Source organism: Ambystoma mexicanum, chromosome 6q (genome assembly GCF_040938575.1).
Source record: "Ambystoma mexicanum isolate Mex_15411 chromosome 6q, UKY_AmexF1_1, whole genome shotgun sequence".
NCBI lineage: Eukaryota > Metazoa > Chordata > Amphibia > Caudata > Ambystomatidae > Ambystoma > Ambystoma mexicanum.
In genome coordinates this window covers 177,647,544-177,673,749 of record NC_090937.1, presented here as the reverse complement: position 1 = coordinate 177,673,749, position 26,206 = coordinate 177,647,544, and the positions used below count along the sequence as shown (strand labels likewise).

The 26,206-nt window shown below is 44.5% G+C and overlaps 1 protein-coding gene across 4 annotated transcripts in view; it reads left to right on the top strand.

Annotated features, from left to right (window-relative positions):
• Nucleotides 1-26,206, top strand: part of TBC1D2 (TBC1 domain family member 2) — a 1,652,487-nt gene that overhangs the window by 1,502,059 nt on the left and 124,222 nt on the right. For all 4 annotated transcript variants that reach the window (XM_069630602.1, XM_069630605.1, XM_069630603.1 and 1 more), the window contains one exon: nt 16,067-16,252. In XM_069630602.1, the coding sequence (XP_069486703.1) occupies nt 16,067-16,252 (186 nt within the window). The remainder of the gene's footprint in view (nt 1-16,066; nt 16,253-26,206) is intronic.

Here is a 26,206-nt window from a genome sequence, read left to right as displayed (position 1 = left end):
CTAGATCTAAGGTAATCCTTTATAAGGACCCCTTGAAAAAGCCTATCACAGGTTCAGAAGTTTTACCAACTTCTGAGGGACTGGTCAACCAGATCCCCTATAACTTTAAAAAGACTAATGTTCCTCAAAGGGTTTGTAGGTCAAATAGCTTACAAAGGAAAACCTTGCACTCTACCACTGAACATAAATTAGGGTGTCACCACCAAAATGCTGATGGTCTCTCTAGGATGTATGTCATCGACTAGAGGTATGTGATTCATCCAGGAGTGGATTAAATCCTCCTGTCCCTTAGTCTGGGGGTGGGGGGGGGGCGAGTGTTAGGGAGAATTCTCTGTAAAGGCTAATTTCCCAAACATAGTGAGTCCCCCAGCAGCTTTGCTGGATTTTTTGGGGTTTATTTTTTCTCCTGCTAAGAGTAAGACTCTTTTCCTCCCACTCTTAGACATGATTTGAGGTGTTCCTTTGACTTTGTATGTGTTCTATGGGCTATGGCGTCCTTTTCCCCATAGGGTTTCATGTGTTTTTGATATGTGGGTTACACAGCACCTTCCATGCAGTAACCCAGGGGTGTCGTAGCGACCCCCAAACATAGACTCCATACCCTGGGACTGACTACTGTCTCCCAGGGCATGTAAAGTCACCATTGGCTTTACTAATCTCAAATTGTGAACAGAACCAGTACAAACCATCCTATTGTGGACTTACTGATCGGGGCAATTCGATTGCCCCAGGGTCTGTTGTTCGAGGGGGCACTGTCCAGTCCCCCCCGACCGAGTTTTGGCTGGTGGCAGTGGATACTACTTTTTATATTCGACCGCGAATATATTCCTATGGGATTTGCCCATTGTTCGAGGCTACCACTTTTTAATATAGCCTCGAACATACCGCCGGTTTATTAAATTAATATAAATTCACTGGTTGGTATTTTTTGCTGAAACTTGGTTCCAAAATGGCGTTTGTGTTCGCTTCTGTGACTCCACCCAAGTCGGGCCCTTTGTTCCACTTTTTGGCAGGCTTCTCCACAGAAGCCTCCAAAAGTATTGCCACTCTGTCTGGGTACCACAGGGGGTATGGGAGGGGGTTTAGGCACCCTGGACTGAGTTTCCTCGGCAACTCAAGTCGCACTCTTGTGTGATTGGCCCAAGTGGTGAGCCGCCTGGCTCACCACTTAGCATGTTTGAGTGACAGCTAGGCTGAATGAATGGGGGTTTTCTGCATAAAAGCAGGGCTTTGGGGACTGGAACTTCAGAAGTCGCCACAGGACCTAAAGAATCCGAGGAGGGAGAAGCCGAGCCGACCTGCAACGACAACACCACCGGTGGAGCCCTGCTGAACCGTCTCATCACTTTTCCCGACGACAGAGGAGATCTCCAGGCCGGAGAGTCTTCTTCCTTTGACTGGTGGGGATAACCAGTTTGCCTGTCTTTTCGCCTTCCTGGACAATCTCGTGGCCGCCTTGCCTGTGCCAAGCACCCTGGCAACCGGAATACCACGGTTTACCACTACCACGAAGAAAAGGGTGTTACTTTGTAACCGGGAAACTCCGCGGCTGGTTTCTTCCCTGGCAGCGCAACGACCTCCAGCTTTCCTCCACGTCGAGGCCTCCTCTTCCTCTGGACGAAACACCGACTTGCACCCGCTGCCAGGAACAACTGTCCCCGCTGGAGCGTTCTTCCCATTTTCAGGTACTGTGTCCCGCCTGGCTTCCCTTGCGACAGATCGTTCGGGGTGACAGTAAATCCTCGACTTTCTAATCTGGGTTAGCCTGGGACCTGTAAACTAACTTTTCCTGACTTGATCTCAATCTTTTTGTGAACTATTTACAAAGACTCGTTGGGCATAACCCCACTGTGTGATCCTGGACACATTTCGCTTGCTCTCTCTAAGAGTGGGCCTGGCATTTGAACTTCCTTGCTCTCCAGTTGACTTTGCCTAACCTGCCTCACTGTGGTTCTTTGAAAAGTATTGAAATTTGTGTGCTTGCCTTTTCCCTCCCTTTTCCCTCCCTTTTTAATAACTTATTAGAGTGCCATCTTATGTTAAGCGCTCACATCTGTCTGAAAATAAGTGGTGTTTCTCATTAAGACTTGTCTAATAAGTAATCAGGGTTGTATATATATAATAGTGACTGTGTGTTGAATTTATTTACCTCTCTTTGTGCTAGTGTAATTTACAAGTGTGTCTTTAAATAAATAATTATATACTTTTACACCAAAGCTCTGGTCAGTGTTTGTTTGTACTACTGTGTCCCTGTACCTATTGTGTATACTCTATATACTGCCTAACTCATCTTGAGAGAAGTCTGACTGCTAGGCCACAGCTACCAGGTTAATCTGGGTGGTACAGACTGCTACCAATTGGGTTTACTGCCAAACACCTGTAGTCCTAAATCATTTGCATTGTTCCCTAAGGGAACTGCACAGGTTTCTGCCTAACAGCCCCCATACCCGCTTGTGAGAAATATGCTTAATAACAACTATCTGGGGTACCCGGCATTGCCCGTGTCCTGATCTAGTGGTGTCTCATGTGCCCTGAAGGATGTTGCTCTTGTCCGCTTGTGAGCAAGTCTTGCTTCAGTTTGCTCTGGCATCTGATTTGCCCTGGAGAAAGTTGCTCTTGTCTTCTGGTCGGTAAGTCACGCTGCTGTTTGTTGTTGTGTTTCAGAAGCTCTTGATATTGATTTTCGCTTTGCATCAGATGGAGCTTTTCCAACTGATGTTCGTTTTTTGTGTGGCATGTTTCAGTCAATGGCTTCAGCACATTTGAGAAAATGTCCAAGAAAGATTGATTGTGCTCTCTTCTCGTGAATAAACTTGCCATTTCCCATATTTGGAGTGGCGTGATAAAAAAAAGTTTCAAACTCTATGCCATAGTTATACTTTTTAAATGAATAACCGACATAACGAACATTTTACTTCAGACTCTTCCAAATGTTCCTTCCTTCAAGAACCTACTGTAGTGAATCGGGGTGAGCATCAGTAAATGATGGTGTCTATAGAGAACATTTTTTGCATCCAAACATAGACTGCAATCTTGCCCCAGACAAATGAGGAATCCATGCAAAATTTGCTAGCAGTCGGGTCAACGGTGTGGATTTGTATAGCCGGACAAACATACACATATACATACATTCAGCTTTATATATAAAGATAATGGTGTTATTAACAATAATTAGTTGGTAGAAGATCCATTCAAAGAACAAGTTACTTACTAACTGGTAACGTTCTTTCAACTAGATGTTCCTCCCCCGTATTCCTTATCTTTGATATTTGTATCTCGCCAGCTTTGCTGCTTCGGAAAAAAGAAATTCTCGGCAGAGGGCGCTTTGCACGATGTAGTGGCATCGATGTCCCTCGAGGGCTGCCGTGGCGTGTCGATGTCATCAGTAGCATAAATAGCTCATGCGGAAAATAAGGGGAATACCAACCCTTGTTCCTCTCCTCTATAGGTACTTGTTCTATTGCACCTTTCTCTAGCAGGGTTCAAATTTCCTGCATAAGGAGCGGATTTGGAATTTTGACAGATTTGGTTCCCGGTGGATGATCTTGAGGCCTTTTTAGAAAAGGAAGGCAGTAATCTTGAGCAACTGTTACCAGTGCCCAAGTATCTGAAGTAATGCCCCGCCATTAGTTCAGATGCTGTGAGATTCTGCCTCCCACTGGGGTCTTGTGGGTCAAGGCCTCAGAGTGGCTTAGATGTGGCTGCAGCATCAGCTTAGGGTAAAGATGCCGCTGCTAGGGCTGATTTAGCACCCCTTCTTCGTCCAACACGAGGGAATCTTCTTTGCCCCCTTTGTACGGCTTGTCCTCTTCCTCTACCAACTGAGGAATAGAAGCTAAAAGAATAAAGAACAACCCCTCCAGGAAGATGAGCCTGAATAAGGTTGTTGAGGTTCTCGAATGGAGGCGCTAAGTGATTTAGCCGCCACCTTAGAGGTCTGCAGCTTCTCTCTTGCTGCCAAAGAAACTCGAGCCGTCGAAGGGCATGTTGAGCCGTCTGTTCTGCACGTCCGGTGCAAACCCCGACTTTCTCAACCACGCAAACCTGCTCAGTACAGTGCTTGGAGCCATGGATCTGCTGATGCTGTCAGCAGTATCCAGTCCTGATTGGAGACACTCTCCCATCGCCTCCCTGCCATCCTTAAATATATTCAGGAAGCTGTCCCTTTCATTGCCTTTCGGGATGCGATCAGCCGCCATGGCAAAACAGTCCCACAGGGTATAAGTACATCTAGCCAAGGTACAGGTTACATTAGTGGACTTCAAGGCCATGCTGCCTGAAGTGAAGACCTTGCGAGCCCATGCATCAACCTTATCGTCTCTATCCGGGGAAATAGAGGGATAGGCAGATTGTTTGTTTGAGGTAGCAGCCTGGACTACTAAACGCTCAGGCGTAGGATGTTTGGTGTGATAGTCCGGATAGCTGCTAGATGGTCTATACTTCCTAGAGAAGTTCCTGTTCACAGCAGGTCCAGATTCTTGGAGCTTCCCAATTGGCCACAACCTTCCTCTGAAGGGCCTTATGGAAGGGTAAAATTGGGTCCTTCTGAGGTACCTGGTCCAGGATCTCTGTCATGACTCTGGGTCAATGAGCTCTTCAGGTACCTCTTTAGTACCACATCGCACTCCAAATGGTGATGTGTCCTCATCAGAAGCAGTTTCCTCTTCATAGATAGAGGACATTGACTTAAAAAAAAAAGACTTAAAAAAAAATTTTTGTACAGGCTTGAAGATCTTTTCCTGAACCGGTATGGGCTTCGATGAGATCGAAGATTCAGTTGACGGTGTCAGAGACGGCTTCGAGAAAGGGGTCATTTTAGTAGGAATTGCCCTCGAGGAGACGAAGACTGCCTCTATAGACTCCTCAACCGGGACCTCTTCGATCCTTTATGCCGAGTGGAGTCCCCACCGCCAGTTTACCGATGCGTTCCCGGAGAGCTTATTCTGTCATGGACTGGCAGGATCCGCAGTCATCGGTCCGGTGGCCGGAACCCAAACACCAAAGGCAGACACGGTGAGGATCGGGTATTGACATCTTCGACCCACAGTCGTAACATTTCTTAAATCCCGACTTTGGGATCAAAGGGGTTGAAGAAGAAGACATTTTTCAACAGAAAAACAAAGCGTGCCGTTATTACTCGAAGCAAAGCTTTCGGAAAAACGGAACTGAAGACAACGGGCACTGCACAAGATATTTATACTACTGATGACGTTGACACGCCATGGCGGCCCTCGAGGGACATCATCGCCACGACATTGTGCACAGTGCCCTCTGCCGAGAATTTATTTTTTTCTCCAAAGCAGCAAAGCTGGCGAGATACAAATATCAAAGATGAGGAATACGTGGGAGGACACAATCCATTCAAAATATTTTTACATGAAATATTGACTTTGTCAAGTGAATTCTTTCCCATCAAAATTATGTATTTATTTATTTGCATTTTGGTTCATAAAAACCTTTGCAAAGAGACACATTGTTAAAACGTAATTATTGCAATTGATAATATCAGTACATATTCAAAACATTTAAAACACATAAATCATTCAAATTTAATTTAATTTTAACATAATATTGCAGTCATGATATCAGTTCATAAGAAAAGAAAACATTAAAACACTGAAAATCATCATGTATTTCCTATTGTTTCACCTAAAGTGATTTCCAACAATCTTAAAATAGACAAGTCCAAACGTAATTTGCAGCTATTTAAAATCTTTCCCCAAAACCACTCATTGTTAATTAACGCTATACCAGGGACAAAACGGGAAAAGAGGTCACTGCAGGTTTTGGAAAAAAACAGGGCATTCCAATAATAGGTGGCAACTTGTTTTAACGTCTTTTGAGAAATGCCTACATAACCTCAATGACCGTTCAATTCTCTGTCTCGAACCTGTCTCGAACCTGTGACTTCCCTAGTAGAGATCATGTTCAATTTAAAGCGTAACACGTCAGAGTGATGATTTCTTGATGGATGCTGTTTCATCAACGTGAGCCGCAACCAGTTTGTCAAGGTTCACATCGCAATCAGCCAACACATTTGTACCTAAGTGGAACCACTCTGTTAAGAGTTGCAGAAAAGCATTGTACGCAACTCTGCTAATATGCTGTTCAGAGGGGGGAGCAGGAGATCTCTTATCAATTTCAATTTCTTACAGTCTGCACGCGCTTGCAATGAAACTGAGCCCACCTTGTATCTAAATACTGCTATCAGCGTCCCCCTTGGAAGGGAAAGCATCCTTTTTCATATTACTGACTCTTTTCTAGCCCAGCTATCTGACAGAAGACCCGATTACACTCCATACAATAGACATGGAACCACTTTCTGGTGATAGTATTTAATCATTGATATTGCTGAAAATCTGCCATACTTCCTATCAAACACCAAAGTTTCAGAGGTATTCAATTTAGAGTTCTTCACTATCCGATCATAATCGTCTTGTTTCGTTCTCCTTGAATTAATTTCCACCCCTAAATATTTAAAAGATTGAACTATTTTTAAACATTCTTTTGCTATTGACCACTTGAATTTAGACTTGTTTTTCTTGCCGTAATTTAGCACTAGAATTTTTTCTTTTTTAACATTTAGATGAAAATCTAGTGCTACAAAATATTCTTTGGTCGCTGTTAAGGCCCTTTGAAGGTCTATGGTTGTCAGGTCGAACAAAACCATATCATCGGCATACACCAAGTAATCCATTGATAGACTCCTCAACTTTGGAGGGAAATTTTGTATCTGTGTAAAGATCTTTCCCAAGTCACAGGTATACAAGCTATATAGAAAAGGAGCCAACACTCATCCCTGCCGTAGCCCACATCGGCTGGGCACCCACCTCATGTAGTTTCCTTTTTGGTCCAATCGCACCCTCACCTCAAGCCCTCAGAATGTCCACCAAGGCCACCGGGCATTCCATCTCCCTGAGCTTGTTAGGCAGAATCCTGTGCAGTTCCCTTGGGGAACACTGCAAAAAGATTAAGATTACAGGAGCAGCAGTAAACCCAATTGGTAGCAGTCTGCACCACCCAGATCTACCTGGTAGCTGTTGCTGAGCAGTCAGACTTCCCTCAAGAAGAGTAGGGCAGTATGCAGAGTATACACAATAGGTCCAAAACACAGTATAGCAAACAAACACTGACCAGAGCTATGTATAAAAAGTATATAGTTATTTATTTAAAACACACTTTTAGCAATACACTAGCACTCTAAATGAAAAGTAATTTAAAACACAGTCAGGTAAATATACACACCTCCCTTGATAACTATCAGACGAGTCAGGGTTAAAGCACAACTATTTGTTAAGACAGAAGTGAGCACTTAACCTAGATGGCACTCCAATAGTTTAGGTTAAAAAGGGAGAGAAAAGGCAGAGCATAAAATAAAACAGTTCCCAACACTTTTAAGAGTTCAGAGCAAGGAGAGAAAGGCAGGTTATACTGTAGAGCCAGAGTTAATAGGCCAGGCCCACTTTAAATGGAGCAAAGTGAAATGTGCCCAGGATCAAACGGTTTAAAGTGCACTGAAAGTCTTTGCAGAGTGTTCAAAAAAAGGTTGGGGTGATTCAAAAGATATAGTTAGAAGGCCTGGAGCCAGCCCAGTTTAGAAGCCAAGGATTTAAGGGTCACCTTTAGCAATCCGTAGAAAGGGAGGTCAGGCAGGACACAGTACTTTAAAGAGAAAGGAAGCTCCAGCTGGGGGCAGTTGTTCCTGGCAGTGGTTGAAGTTTGTGGTTCCGACCAGGGGAAGAGAAGATCTCGTCGAGGAGGAAACGTGGAGTCGTTGCACTGCACAGGGATGAAACCAGCCGCGGAATTCCTGATTAAAAGGTGCAGTCCTTTTATTCGCGGTCAAAAGTGGTGAGCTTGGCTATCCGGCCGACGGGGTGCTTGGCACAGGCGATTCGACCAAGTGACGTCTTTGGAAGCGAAAAAGGGCGAACTGGTTGGTCCTACCAGCTCAAATGGAGAACACTCTCCAGCAGAAGATCTTCTCTTGTCGTTGGAAAAGTGGTGAGTTTGTTGCAGCAGGCTTCAACGGTGGTGTCGTCGGTTGCAGGTGGCTGGCTCAGCTTCTTCCCTCTTCGGATTCTTAGGTCCTGTGGCGACTTCTGAAGTTCCAGTCCCAAAGGCCCTGCTTTTATGCGGAAAAACCCCCATTCATCAGCCTAGCTGTCAAACACACATGCTAAGTGGTGAGCCGGGCGGCTCACCACTGGGCCAATCAGAGTAGAGTGCGACTTGGGTTGCTAAGGCAACGCAGTCCAGGGTGCCAATTCCCCCCTCCACCCTTCCTGTGGAACCCAGACAGAGTGGCACCATTTGGAGGGCTTCTGTGGAGAAGCCCACCAAAATAGTGGAACAAAGGGCTCGACCTTGGTCAGAGTTACAGAGATGGACACAAACGCCAATGTGGAATCAAGTTCTGGCAAAAAGACCCAACCAGTGATTTAATATTAAATAAATAAACCAGCGGTATCTTTAACATTGCACCAAAAAGTGGTCCATTTAAAATCAATGGGAAAATCCCATAGGGAATATTCCTGAGGAATATTTCGTGTGGTAACCACTGCCACCAGCCAAAAACTCGATGAGGGGGGACGGGACAGTGCCCCCTCGAAAACAGACCCAGGGGCAATCGAAATTACCCCTTACCAGTACTTCCACAATATGATGGTTTGTACTGGTTCTGTTCACAATTTTGGACTAGTAAAGCCAATGGTGACTTTACATGCTCTGGGAGACAGTAGTCAGTCCCAGGGTATGCAGTCTATGTTTGGGGGTCACTGTGACACCCCTGTGGTACTGCACTAAGGGTGCTGTGTACCACACACACAGAAAAACAGATGATACCCTATGGAGTAAAAAGAAACCCCATAGCCCATAAGCACATAACAAGTCAATGACATACCTCAAATCATGTCTAAGAGTGGGAAGGAAAGAGTCTCACTCTTAGCAGGAGAAAAAAACAAACCCCAAACCCCAAAAATCCAGCAAAGCTGCTGGGGGACTCAATAGGTTTTGGAAATTAGCCTTATAAGAGAATTCTCCCTAACAGAGCTTTTTCCACAGGTGTTGTTGATTTATTCGGTCAAAAGCCTGTGAGATATCCAGGAAGGCACAATAAATCACCCTTTTTTCTTGTTGGCTTGTATCTGCAAGAGGTTGATTGCGAGACAATTGTGGGCAGTACTCAAGCCCTTTCGAAAACCTTATTGAAATGTATTGATTATATTATTCTTGTATGCCCACTCCGGCCGTTGCTCCAAAATAATAGCCCCAAAGATTGTACTCTCGCTCTATCTTTGTAGTTGGACGGGCTTTTTCTTAACTGTTTCAATGCTTTATTGAGTTCCCTCTTCCGATCTGCCAATGTGGTATCGTATTTATGCCTATACTCTTGCTTCTTTTTGGGCTTCTTACTATTTCCCGATTTGTTCGATATAGGTTATCCAAGGCACGTTGAATCGCTTTATCATAAGTATCAGGATTATACAGGTCACCTTTGTAATTTGAGCCCTTATCAAAAATATTCTCATTGAATCGATGCAATAGAGCTGGCTTCCACACTAGTACATGATTTCCTAATTTGACCTTTACTGCCGCTTTAGAGTTGTTGCTTTTAGTGTCATCCACAAAAATGATTATGTGATGGTCACTAGATTTTAGTGATTTTACTGCAGTTCCCAAATAAGGACTCAGATAAAAATGCATAATCCAAAGTGGATCTCAAGGGGCCCTTTTCCCTGGTAAATTCAGGAGGAATGTCTAACCTTAAATTTCTGTTTACTATAATTAGGTCCCACAATTTAAGTTCAGATCTTATTAAACTCCCTCTTCTCCTTGCCATTTGGGAAGCACCCCACCTGGGCGCTTCAGAATACCATTTAGAATCCAGACATTCACTATTGAAGTCGCCTAATACAATTATTTCGACGTCCTCTTTTTCCAGGCCATTTGCAAGGAGAGCTGAGAGCGCTTCCAAAAATGTTTCCATCAGTGCGGATTTCGGGTTGAAATATATGCTAAAAATATAACATTGGTTTGGCAAAGTTCCATGATTGCCTTCCACATTTACTATTTGGATGTCCCTCCTATGTGTTTCTATATTAACAATTTTTAGCCCTTTGCCATTTTTCACAGCACACAAAAGGCCCCTACTGGACGGTCTGTGCTCCCTGAATAGCGTCTACTGTTAAAACCACATAACCATATATTATAGGACTTGCTGTCAACCAAGACTCCTGTAAACATAGCAAAGCACATTCAGATAATGAAGAAAAATTGGACGCCAAGAGTTTGTGGCCTCTACAGTTCCATGAGGCCAAACTGAGGTCCACCAATCATCTGCTAAAAGATTGGGGATTTTTCCATGTAGTGCAGACAAGACCGTGGACCAATCATACTCAAGCGTTGGTCTCCCTGAATTTTCTTTGATTATTCTACTCTTTTCTTGGGATTGCATGTTTATGACTACTGAGAGTAGATTTAGAGTAATGAATTCTTGAATGGACTGAGAGGCTTGAAAGGGTTGAGATAATAAGAGATTGTTCAGGGCTGGCTTAGGGTCCATCAAGGTTTGCACCACATCATAACCCAGAGTTAAAAAGGATAATAGTTCTGACAGAACCAATGCCTTAATCATTCGTGCCAAGAAGTGGAGTTTTGCCAAATTCAGTCTGCCTTTTACTGGAAATTGAACCAGCGCTATATCACAAGAGGCAGTCAATCTCAGGCTTGGGATCTCCCGAAACAATGCTAGAATTTGAGATCGATTTAGCAGAGGCGAATCACCATTGGGAAACACCTCTGACAGAATTAATGTATGCTCTTCTTGCAAATTGTCCATAGGCACTTCTTTTTTGCTTTTCCCTAGAGATTTAATATCCCAGATCATATATGCAGATATTCCTTTCTCCCTTTGTCTTTTACTCCTTTTTGTGAGGGCTATGCTGTGCCCAGATGGCTCAATTGCTCAGAAGGGCAAAGCTCAGAGGCAACAGAGGACCATTTCCCTTTATGAGCTAACTCTGGCAAATTATGCCCCCTGCCCAGAGTATGTCCTCCTTATTTGTAAGGCACGATTTAAGCCTCTTCTCTTCTAGTGTCGAAAAGGGGCTCTGCCGTTGGTCTCTTTGGGAGCTTGCTCGTTTCTCCAAGTGGGCCAATACACTAATTTGTGCTCCTGAGCATCCCAGTCCCACTCGCTGCACGTCGGAGCCCTTAGATTTAAGAAACTGGAGCTCATTTAAGGGCTAGCTCACCTTGCCTGTGCTTATTTCCAGTGGCAGTTTGGCCCGAGACCCAGTGTTTGGAAGATTGGCGCCAATTGCTGAGTCTTCTTCTGCAATCTGTTTTGGCTTTCCGCGTGGTACTCCAGCTGCTGCATCTCTAGCGAGGTCAAGACATTTACCAAAGCGGAGGTTGGTGAAAAGTCCTCCATGCATGCCAAACTTAAATCAGCTGGTTCGCCCACACTTTCCATATCCGAGTACACTATCATGATGCTTTGATCCAAACTTTCAACTGATTTTGCAGTAGTTTTTACAACCGTGTCAGTTGGGCCCTTCAGCCCTTCCGCTGTGCTCGTTGATAGCTTATTTTGTTTCTTCTTTGACTTTCTTGAAAGACGGGAAGTTTTTTTTCTTAACTGTTTTGCAGGAGTAAGGTTGTCCGGGTTGGCAGTATAAACCTCCATATCAATTGTGGGGCGAAGGCTTTGACTTGGTCTGCAAATCTCTTACTCAATTGTAGGGGAAAGGCTTTGGCTACGCCACAAGGACCTCAAAAGCTCTGCTAGCCACTCCGCCCTTGTTTTGGGAGAGTCGTCTGATTTTTGGATTTCTCTAATTTTAGGCTGTTCCATTTCATTTCCTTCCCCACTTTATTTATTGCCTTTTCACTATTTTACACTGCTCATCTCTTCCAGTTTCTTTCATGATTGAACAGGGGGCTCAATGGCAGAGTTTGTGCTGGCTTCTTCGCTCCCCCTCCTCCGGATTGCAGTGACCCAACTTTTCTGGATCTTTCGCCTTGGCACTGCAAGGCATGAACGGCAGATCCGGCATATTGGGTACATCATGTATGGTAGTGTGCATATGAATGGGCCCCTCTTCTTCTTGTGAGAGATCCCGCAGTGAGAGGTCAAAAGGTGAGGGCATTTGGTTAGGGTCCAAAGGTTCAGACAACGTCAGCGATTGGGGCAGATTTTCATTTGTCACAAATTGGGGCCTGGAGAAAAAGAGATTTGCTGTGTTTCCAGGTTTGACTGTAGGTGGTGTGGTAAAGCGTTTTTCCGAGCAGTCGCTTCTTGCTATGACTCTAAAGTAGTCACTATCATATTTGTACTCATATTGAGGCAGGATAGCTGTTGGAGTTCAGTATCAGTCAGTGGTGGAAGCTTTGAGGGATTGGGGGAGGAGGGCTTTGTTGGTGTAAGCATACCACCTGCTCTGTAGAACCAATTTGGGCCAACAGGTTTTCAGTCTGAGAGAGCTTTGCACCACTCCTTAGGGAATAAACACTCATTTGTGTCAGACTGTGTGGATTTGAGCAAGTCGGATTAGAAGTGCAGAAAAGAAATAAGCACTCCCTTCAAGGCACCGGCCTTTATGACGTTAAAAAAGTGCACGCTTTGCTGAATATACAAAAGCATTTGCACAATCACAGCGTGACTCGAGTGAGTGACTCGATTTGTCTCACCCGCGAGTGCTCCCCTCGCTCTCGTCCTCAGCCTTTTGTTCATTTTAAAGATGTCTTGTGTTGGCAGCACCTGCTCGATCTGGCGAAATTCCCCAGAATTGTGAAGCTTGTCTGTAGAAATGACCCCAGGAAACAGCAGGAAACACAGTAAACACACTCGGCACACTCCGCTGTGCTTCGATGTGGCTGCTGGGGTTGATGTTGTTGCTCCACCTTGAGAGAAATGGAGATTGTAAAAAGACTCCCCACAGGTATGCCGCTGCAAAATAATCCTTTCCAATACCAGTAAACACACTTGCAGCACTCTGCTGCGCTCGGCTGTGGCTGCTGGTTTTGATGTTGTTGTTCCACCTTGAGAGAAGTGGAGACTGTTGAAAGGGTTCCATGTTTTAAAATCGCAGCAAAAATGGCTGTGAATACAAAATATTGCTGCAAAAATGCTGTGTTTTTTTTGCGCCACAATCATGTAAAGGATGCAGGGGACACCGCCGCAACCCCCAAACCCATTATACCTTTTAATAGGAGTGGGGGACACCCCCGCAACCCCTGCTCCCCTTAAATGGTATAATGGGGTAGACCTTCACCTGGCCAAACTGTGGCATTTCTGCCGCGATTTTATTACCTGCTACCGTAGAAAGACTCCACAAAGGTAAGCTGCTGCAAGAAAATCCTTTCCAGTACCAGTAAACACACTACGCTGCGCTTCGCTGTGGCTGAGGGTTTTCATGTTGTTGCTCCACCTTCAGAGAAGTGGAGAATGTAGAAAGACTCTGCACGGGTAAGGCGCCGCAAAAAAATACTTTCCAGTACCAGTATACACACTCGCAGCACTCCAATCACAATTATTGTGCGCCATGAGAAATACTGACAGACAAATACTGCGCAAGGAGGCATAATGGCATCAAAATACCACACCAGAAGGAACAACTCCATGCACCTAATGGGAATGGCTCCCCTGCAGCATTGGCAGTAAGGTGCAGTTCAGCGTTAAGCCTGGTGATAAGATGGATTTCCAGAAATCAGCCCTGTAGGGTTGATTTTGGGAGGCCACCATATTATGGTGAACAGGGAAGAACCTGAGACATTAGCCAAACCCAATCAGGGTAAGGCAGTAGAGCGGCAAGGCTTAGCCTCAGGAAGGATGTGAGAGTGGTCTAGGGTTACAATGAGTACATACAGAGGAACACCGATAATTATAGTTATACAGGTAAGTATGCAAATATAATCGTTTTTTAGGCCTTTAAAATGCACACTAAGCAAAACACCTCCAGTCAACTATTGTCATGTCCACACTTCTAAACACAGATATATACATTAACCCTTAGGAGAAATAGAATAGCATTCGATTTAATGACCATTAAAACACAAGGAAGTACTCAGATGCATTAGAAATAGAAAGAACACTTCAGGCTAATCATTGAACAACTTCCATAGCTCTTATAAAGTCCAACCCTAAGATGGGTTGGGCTCTTTTGCCCAAACCTCACCAGTTCCAACGTATATACTTCACAGGTAGGTTTGTGAAGGGATTGGCAGTGCCAGTGGTTATGGTTAATAAGAGTCAAAATGTTAAAGTTCAGGTAAGTGAGATCACTCAATCTCAGTCTTGTTAGGATAGTTCTAGAAAGGGATCATTGACCAGGCTGCCACCGATCAAAGTCAGGAAAGAATGATTTAAGGATAGGTCTTTACGCCCATGTCCACCAATGGTAAGGATCTGCACCATTCAAACAGTCAGTAGCGATCCCATCATGGGTAGCCACTGGCCACCAAGCAACAGACATTCAGGCACAGGAATGTCAATTGGGGCTAGACAGTTCCAGCACCTTCCTCTGGCCACACACACAAACCTCCCCTTAGACTGTGAAAGCCAAAGCTTTTCCTTCGGAAAGGTATTCCATATAAGGTATTTCCTGACTTGAGAGGGCAGGAAGAAGGCCAAAGAGCAATATGGCCAAAGAACAAGCTAAAAACAGCTATCGTATGTAGCTAGCCACCTTTAGAAGCCATTTGTGGTAAATGCAAAAGTGCACAAGTATAATGTATCAAAAACTGTAGAAATATCCCTGTTGGCATCAGATTGTAAAAGTAACCAAAAAGCCATTATGTAAAAAGATATAAGTATACAAAGTATCCTAACTCCACTTCACTTTAACTGTGATGTGTGCAAACTTGTAATGAGCCCCAAAATAAATTGTAGCAATACAAGAAATTCACAAAGAGAGACATAGGGGCTCATTACAAGTTGGCCGGTACGGTAATAACGTGCATATATTAACATATACCGGCACTTTACCACACTGGCCAACTATGAGTTTGCCGGTGAGGTGGCGGAATGACCTCCAGCTCAGAGTTTAAGGTCATTCCGCACAAATCGCTGGTATTACAGGCACAGACTGCATGGGCCTCATTACGAGTGTGCCGGTCCGGTAAAAATGCTGGACCAAATGCTGGTAATTCCGGCTCTGGCATTTTTACCAGACCAGCACACTCTGAGTTTGCTGGTAGTGGCTCTGATTCACCGGTAGGCCTGACCTGACGGTAGTGCAGGCCCCTAGCGGCAAATAATTGCCAAATTAACTGGCACCGATATTACTGGTACCAGTGATTGAGGCAAACCCATTCCATGGAGTCCTATAGGAGTCCATTGATTGGGAACATACCCCTGTTGCCAGCACCCGTAATATCCCAGTAATACCAGGATATCAGACGCCAGTAACGGTACGGCGGGTTTGCAGTAACATTACCGGCAAACCGTAATGAAGCCCCATGTAACGGGGATTAACACTGTCTACCATCACTTGTAATTCAGTGGACATTCCACCAGACCAAGTGGCGGTAACGGTAACAAAGTTTGCGAATATTATGGTGGATTTACCGTCAGAATAGCGGCAAACTTGTAATGAACTCCAGAGTCTCTCAGTACTGATAATCTTAGGGACTGATCAGTTTCCCCATAGGAATGAGCAAATAGGCAAAGTAAGAAAAGAAGGTGGTTTAGGACAAGGTTGAAAACAAAGCAAAAAGAAAGGGCGTCCCACAGTAGTCACTGGGAGGAAAGCAAATAAAAGAAAATCTTTCCTAACACCTGGTAGGTGGTTGAAGGATGGGGCAACAATCTCTGACAACGTGGTTTTACTCTGACTTTTTTTAGAAGGCAGATGCAGGGATGCTGGCAGAGGGCGAGGGTGAATAAGTACTGTGTTGCATGGATGAGTGTGGATAGAGCAGGGAACAGACACATGACCAAATCTGTTTATTCTGCATGTTCATCTGCTGACTCTAGAAAATTAATACCACAAATGATTAACACCAACCATAGATAGGAGAACACAATAACTGCTTCCTAATAGTCTTTATTTCCTCAACACAGGTGGATCAACGAGTCTTCAAGGACTTTCTTGGTGAGAAACTTCCCAAACTGACAGCTCACTTTGAGCAGCACAAGATCGACCTCTCTCTGATCACCTTTAACTGGTTCCTAGTTGTCTTTGTGGACAGTCTGGTCAGCGACATGCTCCTCAAAGTCTGGGATGCCTTTCTTTATGAAGGGACCAAGGTAGGACCTTTAGTTGTTTTGAAATTATACATTCATTGTCAATAAGTGCATGTGTTTGTGTAGGGCACCAAAGCGTCTGGATAGTGTTACCTGGTTATAATGACACCACTCAGGTGGTATTTTCCCCAGACAGAATGTAGACTGCTCTTTTGATAAGCATATGAGGAAGGGAGATATGATTGTGTATACATTGCTCTCACCTGGGTCTATGTTCAATTTATTGATCTCTTCACCTATGTTAAGCTGTCGTATCAGCTAACATGTAGGGGCCACCTAACTAAAGCTTTTAAGAAACAGAGCAGAGGATCACAGTACCATCAGTTGCCAACAAACTACCAGAACTACCTTGATCTCTTTCAAAGTACACTGAATTTGCTTCCATAATGTTAACAACAGCTGATCCCTTTGTTTGGCATAGACTTCAAATTTTCACTTGGCCTTTGTGCAGCCAGGAAGTAACCGATTTGTTCCCATGAATATGCAATTGAAGGCATGGGTTATGGTTATCAGTAGGGTAACAAAGATCAATAACCAGGTAACATGGAGATACCAGCAAAACAAAGTTAATTATTGTTGAGAAAATAAGAAAGTGGCCAAAACAACAAATTGGCACTTGCAAAGTTAGAAAAACAACATAGGGTTCATTTTGCAGGGAGTAGAGTAGAAAGTTAAAGCATAAAATTGTTTTTATGCTTTCATTTTTTTCCACTGCACCTAATTTTCCTGCCGTCCAGAGGTGAATGAGGAAAGCAAAGCAGAGATAGCTCAGATGTCTCAGGTGAGCACTTTTTTTTATGCCTACATGTGATTTTCATGCAGGCATAAAACAAATTGGTTCCAGTGAAATAGGTCTCACATTAGCACCTGCCAATGAACAGGTGTATTCAAATGCAATCAATTATAAAACGCTGCCTGCAAAGCATATTTGTATGCCTGCAAAGCATATTTGAAGGAAGTGTTTTATTTCTCTAAAAGCAGAGAGTAAAAGTGAAGAATAAAGGGGATTTCACCTCGTTTCACAATTACACTCCACTTTGAGAGTGTCTAAAATGGCATGCAGGTGACCAGCAACATGTATGTGTAAGTGTTGGTGGTCCCCTGCATGCAATTAGCATATGTTATAAAAATGACCCCCAATGAGTATTCTTGCCGCCCGAGACAACACATAGCCTAATTTGAAGGATTCCTGCATCAGTCTTTCCCCTTCCCCTAAGAGGGCCTCACTCTGTAGGCTAGACTTTAACTTTAGTGTTTCCCAGAGCTTCCTCGCCCTTGGATTTTTAATCTCCATTGTAAGTGTTTCCTGCACCATTCTTCACTGGACATTTCAAGGCCTCTTTGCTTTGGGTCTATAAACTATCTTTGAAGGTGCTCCTGCATCCTTTTTCAGTATTCTCCTCAGAGTCTCTTCCTGCGGTCTCTGTTTGCTCACTTTAACTCTGTCTGCTGTGGCAACAGGATTTTCATCTCACAGGATTTCACATGGCTGGCCGTCATCACGGCCTCTGTCACATCTCTGCCTTAGGGTTCTGACTCTTAACCCTCCACACCAACTGTGTATGCTTACCCATACCCTTCTCCCTGAGGACATGCCACCTCTACCACCTCTTCTTGGCATGACTCTTTCATCTCCTCTTGACGCTCAGCTCCCTCACCCTCCTGATATTCCTTTACTAGCTTTTCTTGATGTTCACCTCTTGATAGTCCAGTACCATTGCCTCTCGATGTTCACCTCCTTCAACCTAATATTCCTCTATCGCCTGTTCTTGATGTTCACCTCCATCATCCTCCTGATATTCCTTTACCACCTGCTTTTGATGTTCTGACCCACCTCCTGCAGATTATTTTATACCTCCTCCTGACTTATGTCCCCCTCTAAAGTCCATTATCCTCCTCTCTCCAAACTCCACTCTCCTCCCAAATACTTTCTCTCTCCAGCCTCTTCCAAACTCCTTCCTCTGTCTCTAAGAATCTCTCCACAACCTCTCAACTCCTGCTGCCAGCTCTGCTCCAACTACCTACTATGACGAATCTGAGGATGTCGTCCCTTCTAGGGGGGAGACCTTTCCCATGGGGCCAGGGCGGTGTGTCAACACTACAATAGTCCCTCTGAGGGTGGTGCACCAAGGTAGGATCACATGGTGGAGAACCCACTTCTGGGATTAGGGACGACTATGTTCAGAAAACACAGTATTGCCCTGCGTTAGTACACCTAAACGCTGTCGCAATACTAAATCCTCCTTCCCCTTCTTTTGATACGGCCAATGTCTGATATTGTCAAGTTAGACAACCTAATATACCTGACAGGGTTAAAACATCAAGGTATGCTGCATAGAACTCTATTTCAAGTATTGGGAAACAATCTACTTCACAAGACTGAAACATTAGAGAATGCAAAGTATGCTATGTCTGACTTTATTTTATGTACTGAGAAAAAGAAGATGACCAGGAGTCCAAGAATCCTTCTGTAGAAGCAGAGTGAGTGCTCTAGTTTCTCAACAAATGTGATTGGCCCAAAGCGATTCCATTTTCTAACAGAGGAGTTTACATATACCACAGCTGAGATGCAAAGAGGGACCTGTCCTCCAAGGAGGAAGCTGGTGAGCCGTGCAGCAGACAAGCAGAGGAGAGCCAGCAGGAGGGAAGCTGCAAGCGGAGGAGAAGAACCTGAACGCAGCACAGGAACCAAAGACTACTCTGGTTGCTGCAGAGAAGAACCTCGGGCATCCAGAGCACCAGCAAAGTGTCCATGAGAGAAGACGTACTTCCGGGGAGAAGCAGACATCTGCAGAGCCGCTGCAGACAGCAGAAAAGCCCCAAACGATACCTGAGCCTCAAAACACAGCAGCTGCTCTGGAAACGCTGGTGTAAAGATTGGATGGGGGTTTCTGTACTCCTGCCCTCTATATGGCAGAGTAGAAGCACAGAGCACCCCAGCCAAGATTCTCTATAGGGTAGCTATGGAAGAGCAATCAAGGCTTAAGCTCTCAGGAAGTGATGCAGGCTGGTTCTTAAGTACAGTGCAGTCCCTTAGCCCCCACAAAGGAATGTCCACACACTATGTTAGTGATAACACAGTTCTTTATATAAATAAGGTTCAAGTTATATACACATACAATAGCACACTTTGTGCTCAGGCAATACTATAATGATAAATGTACAATTTCTATGTGGTACCACAAGTACTCTTTGATTCCATTAAAATGAACCAACTGCTGACAGTTTCAAATGGCATACAAATCAATAGCATCAGGTATCAACCATAGACTTTGGAAGGAAAACAGAGGGGTTAAACAATTGGCACAATACTGGGCCCTTAAGACCAGGCACAGTTCCATGTGAGGATCCCCCCACCTGGGCAACCTGTAAATAATGCAATTTAACAAGCCCAGTCCATATATTGTTCAATATAGTCTTGGCCCCCTCTAAAAAGGTCCTACTACCCCAATGTACCTGGTTTAGCAGAGTTCGACGTTGGGTCGTCCACGGATCCTTCGTGAGTGAACTCATTTTAAGGCAGGAGCCACGGATCATCGAGATCCCTCGAAGAAAAGGTGAACGATGCGTTGAGGCAGCAGCTTCGGTCCTGGCGGTGCTCGTCGAGGATCGGTCGTGGATGTCCTGCAAAGATGAGGCGTGCAGTGCACCTCGACGGTGATAGTTCATTGCCACAAAGAGTCAATGAAGAACGTAGGCCCAGCAAGGGCATCAGGTCGTCGGCGGCTGGCGTCGGTGAACGGGACTTCAACACGGCTGGCTTCCGGATCTATATCGGTGTCTTTGAGGACTTCGGGTGGCGGGAAACCCACCAGCGGATTCTCCTCAGATCGGCGGCAACCTTGACTTTCTCCGGCAGGACAAATCGGTCGACGGTGAGCAAGCGGTCCTCTGAACATAGGTCGACGGTGGAGGTCGTCGATGGCCTCTACGTTCTGTCACTTCACTTCAGATTCCTCGGCGGTCCCCGTCTCTGGTCAGCAGCCTTTCGATGACTGACTTCCAGGGAGCCTTGGTGAAGGTTAGCTGGTGCACGATGTTCCCTTGTAGCTTGGGAAGAGGTCTCCTAGCCAGGTCCTCTCTTGGATCAGTTTCTTGAAGGCACGCAGCTTTCTGATTGCGTTAAAGGGAAACAGCAGTTAACCTTCTTCTTCCGGCTCGGCTTCGAGAGTAAGCATCAAGTTTCGACTTCACCTTCTGAACATTTTCCATCAGTGAGAGATCCCCAGATATACTGTTTGGTCTCTCATTCACTCTGCTGGGCCACTCTAAGGTAACCGGTCATTCAGAAGGGCATTCATGCAGGCCGGCAGCCAATCAGGCTCACAGTGCATTCAGGCCATACTCTCCCCTTCAGAACCTCACAACAAGGAATGTGTATTGGGACAAGCACCCAGCCTTTCAGCACGCCATACTGCATTAATACCAGTTTCGGGCAGAGCTTTCTCATTCATTGTGTTAGACACCAGAAACCAGTCACCTATAACATGGAGTGCATATTGGTCACACACTCCATTCACCTAGGTCCCACCCCAAGGGCGTACCGACAACACAAAGTCATTGGGAAGGCTCCAGCCAGTCTGGCCTGAACTTCTCCACAATACCATAAATGGAACTTCCACCCAACAGCCAGTCAGGGGAAGGGACAGAGTCAGGGCTTCCCAGGACTTTGGGAAAACAAGGTAACAGGTAATAGAAAACAAGAGGCCACAGGGGCCATCTTGTCTTCTATCAGGAATCAACTGATTCCAATGGCAGGGCCTGGGTATCCCAAAATGGAGGATACTCAGAACTCCTGTTAAATTCAGCATGGAGCTGCCACCAGCCCATACCTTGCTCTGTGGGCCACACACAGGTGCCCAAAACCATACACTTGGGGTACAGAGTTGTACCCCTACACATTGGTGCCATAAGGGTATCACAAGGGTCTTTTCACCACAACCAAAAAGAGGAAGAGCTGCACTGCCAGGAGTACCACATGGACTGCTGTACCGACAACAACACAGAACCCACATGAAAAAGGACTATAGGACAAGGACAGGGAGGCCCTGTCCCTCCAATGCATTTCCAGCATCACAGTTGGTATATGCCAGGAAGAAGAAAACAGGTACGCAAGTTACCCGAGAGGTGCTGGAGTTCTGGGTGAGAAAAATGAAGGTGGAAGCTGGAACAAGAGGGTCTGGGAACGAAGTGCGAATCTAGGACTCGCACCCAAAGAGGGACAGTCCATGAGAGGATGAAGGCTTGGCAGGAGAGTATACCAAGCTGGTTTGAATATTGCAAGTCTGGGACCCGCACCCACATGAGAAGTTTATGAACAGATAACTGCTTGGCAGGAGAGTGAACCAAGCAGTGTGAGAAACCCAAGGGTATACTTACTCCCATTCTCCTTGGATCTTCTGTGCAGGTGGCCAGGGAAAGGCCATCGCTGTTGGATCCAGACCCTGGTGGTGGAGAAGCAAGGGAGGATCACCTGGATGGAGGGTCCTTGAGGACTGGCAGTGAGGAACCCTTGGCCGGGCAATGGTATGCCCCTTTTCCCATTAATGACAAACCTAACCCTCCCCTGAGCTTTATGGGTTATTCAAAGTCAGTCCACCTCACTTTTTCACGCATGACTTTGGACAGTACTGGGACGAGGAAGGAGCGACTAGGAGTAATGCTCACCAACATGCACCACTTTGGTACTAAGACGAGGAAGAGCGCCTTACAAGAGTAGCATTGTAAAGATCAGGCACGTCTCGCTAACTACAGTCAAGGAATTAATGGAAAGGACACACACCTGTAAACCCTTTACACAGCTCAGGTGTGTAAAAGGTGTGTGTAGGAGAGGAAAGGGAGACGCTGATGGGAGCAGATGGAAGCCATGCTGCAGCCATAGAAGCATACTGAGGACCACCGCAGCTTAGTGTCCAGGCAAGTATGAAGTTGCAGTAGGAGTTCAATGGTACAGAGGGGAGGAAAGACAAGGAGACCAAATGTGGGGTCGTACTTCATTCCAATTAAGGAACTTCTCATTGTCCTGTGGTGCTGCAAGAACGCAAGAGTCTCTGAGGGGCAGAGTGAACCCCCTCGATGGAAGCCAACAACTATGTGGCCTGTGCGAAGCAGAAGACGACTTCCAAGTGAGCCAGTGAGTTTTTCAAAGTGAGAAGCCCAGTGTTACTGTAACCGCAAGCTTCGGGAAGTGAACCAACATTGTTAATGAATCCCAGGAGTGATATAATGTAGCATAGTGGTTGCGTGCGTTGTTAGAGAAAAAAGCATGTTTTCAAAAGCCTCCAAACGTTACGAATCCTTTCTTTGTGAACTAATTAAAGATTGTTGAAGTGGTCGCGTAGCCTGAAAGGAACGTTTTTGAAAGTCTTCAACAACAGAATGAAAGTATTGAAAGCAAAGTATATTGAATGCTGAATACATGCTGCACACCAAATGAACTCAGAAAAGAGTGTATGGTAAATACTAAATTAGAAGGGAAATTCAACACTGAAGGAAACCAGTAAAACACTGAATATTAACTACATGTAGCACAACGAACAAAGTCAAACCTTGAAGCTGAACTCAATTAATCTACATAATACTGTATTAAACTATGAACTACAATTAGCCATCATTGAATGATTGTTGCACCATAAAGAAAGTCTAAACAGTGAACCACAAGAAGTGAATGAAGTGTGAGAAGGCTGCCATTGGGAAAGAGGTGTGTGAGGCATGGTGGCAGAGCCAAGGGACAGCCAAAGAGAAACCAGAGGAGCCCAAAGAGCACACCCTAAATCCTAACAAGAATAAAGGGAAACAAGAGAAAGTAGCTTGATACACAGGAGCAAGTTCCAGGGAGCCTGTGTGAGACTTTAAAGTATTAGGATTGGGATCTCAAGACCCCTTCTGTTGTTTGGATTATTATATTTGAAACTTGGGAAGAGAACACAGGACTGATTTTGAATTAGAGACATTGAGGTCTTGGGAAAGGGAACCCTGAGGCCTGGCAAGTGTCTTGGGAAAGGGATTTTAAGACCCACTGTTTTTTTGTTTGGATTGTTGTTTGAAACTTGGGGAAGGGAACCCCAGGAGTGACTTTGAATTATATTGCTTTTGAACTGGAGAAAGGTAAACTTCAAGACTTTTGTTCATGGAACTTTCTTGTGCTTGGGGAAGGAGAGCTGAGAGGAAGCTCTGAGCGGGAAGGAGCTCAGAACTTTAAGTTGAACACTGTTTATTTTGACTTTGACATCCCTAAATATTTGTTTGTTCTAGTTGTGAGGGCAAGAATAGGTTTTGGAAACAGACGGACATTAAGTTGAACTCTTTGACTAAGACTTTCCTTAGTTTCGTTCAGGCAGGGACATCCCACCTTAGCATAGGGCAAGTTAGGCCTTCAACCATCCTGACATTTAAGTTAATAAATATCTACACTCTTCTCATGGAGGTGCTGTTTGGACTCACTGTTTTACTGACTTGCTGTGCCTTTAAGAAAATCTATGCCAACCCCCAGGCAGCACCGAGCTCCTGCGCAGAGTCCTGAGCCAAGTCCAATCACTCTTCAGTCAACCGACAGTGGCCGTGCCGGTGCCTGGATGATGGTAAAGAAATCTTTTTTTGTATTTGTGTTTGGTTTAAAAAAACATTTAGAAAACCCAAACAGTACAATTGCAAAGAACATGTACATCAAGTATCACACATCAAATATATGTTTCAAATTTCACACATCAACAGTTACAGTAGCTAAAATCAAAATAAAAGACGAGAAAAAAACCTGACAATAATACATCCACATAACTTCAGCCTCAAAAAATAAACTCCAATATCTAAATCTAAAACATCATGATATACTTCAATTAACCCAATCCGTGGGATTCATTTATTATTTCAAAGTTTTAAAAGAACATCAGTAGATCAAAGTCATCGCTTTGAAAAAATCCATTCATCAAATTCATAGTTTTTACAAAACCTGCAACCCGTAAACCCTCTTTAACAGACTTAATATGGCGACATCTGTTCCAAATATAGTCACAATTAAAAGATCCAAATTTATGAACCCAATCCGATAGTTTAGGCAGATATTTCATCCTAGTCAAACTTATCACGTCACATTCTTAGACCAGGTGATGGGCGGTTTCAATAGGGCCCTGATTACAAAATCTGCAATTGGTCTCTCGCTCCGAGATCCTTCCTCTTCTTAACAGAATTTCTTTAGTTCTGAGTAGATTCCACCTCAATCTCAGTAGGATCATTCTATAATAGTTATTTGGGAACAGACAAAGAATCATGGATGTACTCCCCCGCCTTCTATGGTCAAATACCAGATCATTAAAAGATGGGTACGAATGAAATATGTCTATGGTGCAAACCCAGTCATAGTCAAATAATGCTTTCTTAGCTCTTTCTGGATTTGCAAATAACCGTATCCATCCCCAGATCTTCAAGAATCGTCAGGGATCTGGTTTCCAAATGAGCCAGGAAATCAGTGTTATTCTTTGTATGATGTATTTGATTCCCTAAAAGCTCATAAAGAGAATGAGGAATAGGGGCAATCAATTTTTAAAATAGGGCAAGCAACTGCCACTGCACTCGTGCCAGGACACAATCCCTAATTCAAATCTGATTGCATCTAACGGTATAGCATTTGGTACCTTCAATATCTTACGCCAAATGTTCTCCTCAATCAAATCAAGAACCCCAAATATAGATTCACCCACCAATTCCACGCCTATAGGTTCATTTCAGAACTATTTTACCTTTGTAAAAAGTAAGAGCTGGTTTGATGGAAAACCGCCTGTACTTCCTATCAATTTTCAAGACCTGGTTGGTCAGGCACTTCCCTTTGTTTATTAGGCTCTCTCTTGTATTAACAGACCCATGCCGGGCACTAATATGAAAGCTGAGATAAACCAAGGAATCCACTGTTCCTATTGCCTTATTTTCTAAAGACCAAACCGTCCCCTTTGGTTTTTTGCCCCGTGAAATGGCTCAAATCCTCGTCGTACTTGGATTAACCACAAGGTCGTTATCTTTAGCAAAAATTGAGAATTTGGTCAGAAGCCGCTGCAAGCCAATCCTCGAGTTGTCGAATGACAAAAAGTCATCAGCATATGCCCACCATTTAACTTTCATGGAACCCAGCCTAGGTACAATCATTCCTGCACCCTCAAGGTACTTTACTACGTCAGAAACTTAAAGATTGAACAGGCACGGTGCCAAGTTGCATCCCTGCCTTAAGCCTGTAAATGTTTTAATACGTTCAGACAGGGCACCATCCTTATTCAATCTGACACAGATACCGGAATTCTCATAGAGGCCCATCAAGAGCCTCAACAATCCACCCGCCAGACCCCAACTAGCCAGTTTGCTCCATAGCCTGTTTCTAGAAATCTTGTGAAAGGCCATTGAAAGGTCAATGGAGGCCAAGTAAATACATCCCTTCCCCCTATTCCATACAGAAACTTGACGGGCCCTCACCACCAAACCGTTTAGATTTGTGGAGTGCCCGTTCCGAAATCCTGTCTGAAATGAGCTAAGTCTACCAGTTAACTTTGCCCATTCTTTTTCATGGCCTTAAAAAAGCAAAGAGAACATTTTGCAATCTGCATCAATTAATGAAATAGGTTGATAATTTTTTGGGTCAGACCATGATCCTCTCTTAAAAATAGGGACGATATAATGAGTCCATTATACTCCCAAACATTATCAACAGCCCCTTAGAGCAATTAACTGGATCCAGTTTAAAGGAGTGGTCGTAAAACCATTTTGCCCAGGGGCATGGAACTTCTTACACCTCACAATGAGATTCCAGATTTCCTCAGACTCAATCTTAATGGCCGATGGCAACTCAGTAATATATTTCATAATAACCGGGTTGGGATCTGTACCTATTGAACCACCTCCGTAAATATATACATAGAAATCCACCCATTGGGATTCTGTAACCGCATGCAAGAGTTGCTTTTTTTGATTTACAGA